At 31.2% G+C, this 4,707-nt stretch overlaps 1 protein-coding gene across 1 annotated transcript; it reads right to left on the bottom strand.

Moving 5' to 3' along the window:
* Window positions 1-649: 649 nt before the first annotated feature.
* LOC145069350 (Vacuolar protein sorting-associated protein 26) lies at window positions 650-3,444 on the bottom strand. The gene is made up of 11 exons (XM_079016277.1): window positions 3,303-3,444; window positions 3,128-3,220; window positions 2,855-2,919; window positions 2,383-2,437; window positions 2,191-2,274; window positions 2,029-2,113; window positions 1,797-1,892; window positions 1,478-1,662; window positions 1,313-1,401; window positions 1,133-1,232; window positions 650-1,004 (listed from the first exon to the last, which is right to left on the bottom strand). The coding sequence occupies exons 1-11, from the start codon at window positions 3,351-3,353 to the stop codon at window positions 960-962; spliced, it is 948 nt and encodes a 315-aa protein (XP_078872403.1). The 5' UTR covers window positions 3,354-3,444; the 3' UTR covers window positions 650-959.
* Window positions 3,445-4,707: the final 1,263 nt, after the last annotated feature.

Genomic DNA, 4,707 nt, shown 5'->3' with positions numbered 1-4,707 from the left:
TTGGTTCAACTTTTACTAAGGAATTGGATTCCTTAAAAAAATAAATAAATAAAATAAAAAACTTTCCATCAATCCGAGGAAAGTTCATTCTATCAAAATTTGAAGGAATTAATTTCAATATATGAGACAAAGTGCAAGATTACCATATTACCCTATGCCACCATCACCACCACCACTGCCACCACCTACCACAACCGCCTTCACCACCGCTGCCACTGCCACCCACCATTGTCATCACTGCTACCACCCACAACCACCGCCACCACCCACCACAACCACTCGCTTCCATCACCACCTCCACCTCTACCCGCCACCAACACCGCCACTGCCACCATCACCACAACTGCCACCCACAGCCACCACTGCCGCCACCATCCACCACCACCACCACCCACCATCGCCATGTAGCTTATAAAAAAAAATTTAAGCAAAAAGAAAAAAGAAGGGAAATTATGTCATTTTACATCATTCCAAATCCCTTTCCACCCAAACAAACAAAATATGGAATTGGATTCCAATTCCATTTCATGCCAACCAAACAGACTATGGAAGTGGATTCCAATTCCTAACAGATTTTATTTCTTTCATAAATATTATGCGCCAAACGCCACCTAAGATTCCTAACAAAGTATATGAATGCTCATTCAACTGTTTTCTAAAAATTAAAATTAAAACAAAAAGCACTAGCATTTACGGTTTGCCATTACATTACCTCAAGGTTACAGTTTCTCCTAAACCTTTGTTAATAAAGGTGAAAATGAACAACACTCCCGATCACCAAATAAAATGCACAACCAAAATATAAACATTATGTTTTTAAAAAGCTATTGTCCAGAAGACAGTGAAAAAGGTAGTGGAATCAAATACACACCTCAGGGAAATATATATATATATATATATATATATATATATATATATATATATATATATATATATATATATATATATATATATATATATCACTGAGATTGAACCAACTCCAGAGGAAGACTTTCCATTGCAACCTGAAATCAAAATTTAATTATTAAAAGAGATTACAAAATAACTAGTGAAGTGGAGGATATATATATATATATATATATATATATATATATATATATATATATATATATATATATATATATATACATACCCATTTTCTAAAAGCTCGGGGATCAGATTTTGGTTGCACGTTGTACAATTCTGTCTGAAATGTAACAACGATGGTAACTTTAAACTCCACTGAAAATGGTCTGCACAAAAGTTAAATCATATTATCTATATTTATAGTGGTATACAAATGACAACATGAAAATTATTCCTATCAACTTACCCAGCAAACACAGTTGGACATGTCAAAAGCCGGGGAAGTATGACATAAATAGGCAGACAGATACTTCGGCAAACGTCTCCATCTGCTATCTATAAAGTATAAAGAAAAGGTGAAGATTTTAAAATGTTAATAATGTGAAAGCATGAAAAAAGATTAATTTTTTACCTGAGTAGTCTGAAGTACAGATGTTTCTGTGGCTATCTTTTCCCCCACCATAATCGACTCGATGCGATGCAAGTGAATGTCAATGGAGTAGATAGGGACTGCAGATGCTTCAACTGTTACCTCTCCCACTAAAGGATCACCTACAAGGCACTGAGTGCAAATTCTACCAGATACCTTGAAACCACCTACAAGGTGAACATGTGAATTGTAAAAATGAAGTTGAAAAAAAATATATATAACTTTTTTTTTTAAAATATATATATATATATATATATATATATATATATATATATATATATATATATACTTTAAGTGGAACCTGATTTCAGTTCATGAAGCAAAGAGTGCCTTTGTGTGTCTTGAGTGATATAAAAGAAGACCGTTTCAGGAGAGACTGGTTTCTCTGGGAGACCACCTGTATATGTAAATGTAATTCATTACATTACATTTGATGAACTGGTCATATTCACAGAGAGAGAGAGAGAGAGAGAGAGAGAGAGAGAGAGAGAGAGAAAGAGAGAGAGAGAGAGAGAGAAAGACCAAACTTATACCTAATTCACTTTCGATTATGAACTCCACTGTAGCAGAGAATGATTTATGTAGGTATCCTCTCACAACATCTACAGTTAGCAGATACTGTCTATCACAGATAGATTAATAGCATCATAAATATTGAAGGGCGGATTGGAGAAGAACCTTTGAAGAAACCATACCTGGATGTTAATGTTTGCTCCATGAAAAGTTTCATAGAATTTGGTATCCTCTTCTTTATGTTTGAGAATAATAGAAAATGGTATCTGCCCACAAAGGGGATAATGGGTCAGTCTTTAAAAATTTAACACCACCTAAAACTACAATGAACATGTCCTAAAAAAACCTCTTTGTTTAACTATCTGACATAATACCTGTGTTGTGCCTGCACTAATCTTCCCACATGGTTCAACCTCAATGCTCTTCTTCCTTTTATATATATATATATATATATATATATATATATATATACAAAAAAATAAGGAAATTTTAAATAAACACGTTAAAAATGGCTTAATAACAAGTGCATATAATTCTACAATGAGTGACACTTTATGCCATCTTTATCTTGCACTACATATGGCCCCTTCAGCATTGCAAAAATTAACAAATTTATATGAGCTAAGGTCAAAATGTTAATGAAACATCACTCATCCTTATAACATACTGTATTAAACAAGGAAGGTTAGTAGAAACTCATGATTTCAATCCATAGATATATGTTTTACTTGACCGTGTTAGGATTTATTTTAAAGTATTATTTAAATTCTCTTTTCCATTACCCACGCTTTGATCAGAACCAACTAGTAAACAATGATAGAGAGAGAGAGAGGGAGGGAGAGATACAGTATTGGAATAGGCTTCAGAACACCGTAAAGCGATTCAATGAGTCCGGCAGAACCACCACGAACCTAAACACCAAAACTGAGTATATCATGAACGCGCTCCAACAATCACAATTGCTCTAACCAACACAAAACCTTCGTGAAATATATGTAAATCAACCTACCTATGACTTGTGAAACCTATTGGATTATGGTTAAATTAGGGTTTTCCTACAGTTTACAACTTTCTATCTAAAATCCACCATGAACAAATAAAATCATAAGGAAATGAAACCTGCAAATTGACAGAACCATTGACGGTTAAGTGGATTCCACGGTGAGAGACTGATGAGGGAAATTTGGTGATGATTTTTCCCTGAAGAGGTTCCTGCGATGAATACATAATACACCAATTTAAACCCCCTTGAATGCACATTTTGTAGAGTTGTGTAGTTTGTTTAGCAACTTACATGGGGACGGTAGGTTCGATTCGATCGAGAGAGTTTGATCTCAACAGACATGGAAACGAAATACTTCTGCCAGGGCTTGGAGATAATCGTTCTTGGAGACCTTGGTTATAAATTAGTAGGTATGTGACCGTGTACGTGTATTACACGCGGGTTTATTAAGGGGTGTTTGGATGAGGCCAAAAAGAACTTTTGTAAAAGATAACAAACAAAAAATCGTTTGGGAAAAACTCCTTAAAAGCTTCTTTTGGATTTTTTTAAAAAGGAAAACTGAGTCAGGGAAGCCTAGCTTTTTGAAACTTTTTCCAAAAGTTTTTTTGCCCTCTGAAAAGATACCCCAAACACCCCCTAAAATGTCCAAAAGTAGAAGGTGTGAGAAAAAAAGATTATTCATTCAAGGTTTGATAACCACAAGAATCATGTTCATAATAAAATAAGTAATAGCTGAGTTTATGACCTTTGATAAATTACATAGACCATTTATGTAATTTAATCTTAAATAATCTATAATAATAAAATTAATTAATATGAATTCACAAATGAAAGGTATTATCTACATTAATATAGTTATATATTAATTAATATATTAATAGAAAGAAGAATTCACAAATAGAAAGTTATTATGTATATTAATTAATATACTAATAAAATTAACTAATATGAGATGACATTTAATAGGTGTTATTTGACTAAAAATGAAAAATTCTATAAAAATGACAAGTGGATATTAAATAATTCAAAAAATCTAGAAAATGACAAGTGTCAAAATAAATAAGAAGAGGACATGTGGCAAAATTGATTTTCATTTATTATGTTAGATAATGAATTTAGACGAAAACTGCAAATATGATCATGTGGTTTGTCATTTTCGACAATTGATGTTCAAACTTTTAAAATATTACGGAAACAATCCTTTTCAACTATTTTCACTGTAAAATTCATCCCTTTCGATTATTCCAAAATCGAAAAGATATTTTTACCTTTATGATTATTTTTTATATTCCTTTTAATATTTATTTAACATCTTCCCTAATAAATAAAGATCTTTTTGCCACATGTCACATTTTTATTTATTTTGTCACATGTAATTTTATGGTTATTTTAAATTAATTTTTATTCCACATGTCATTTTATGGTTTTTTTCATTATATTAATTTCTAGATAGTATTTAAATGCAATAATAATAAATGCATATCAATTTCATTAATAAACTTTCCTTATAATTACAAAACTATTAAATTAAAGATTTATTAATTTTATTTATTTATTTATCTAAATTATTTGTTTAAATTTATAAGAGAGAAAAAAACACTTTAATTTTTATAATTCAATATTTTTTCACTTTTCTTATAAATTCATACTTCTCAAATGTTTAGAATTTTATCTTAGTTTTTTTTTAAATAAACCA

The sequence above is a fragment of the Lactuca serriola genome, chromosome 8, assembly GCF_051521515.1.
Source record: "Lactuca serriola cultivar US96UC23 chromosome 8, Lser_US96UC23_V15, whole genome shotgun sequence".
In the NCBI taxonomy this organism is placed as follows: Eukaryota; Viridiplantae; Streptophyta; class Magnoliopsida; order Asterales; family Asteraceae; genus Lactuca; species Lactuca serriola.
The sequence above is the reverse complement of the archived record's forward strand: the minus strand, read 5'-3'. Positions and strand labels throughout refer to the sequence as shown.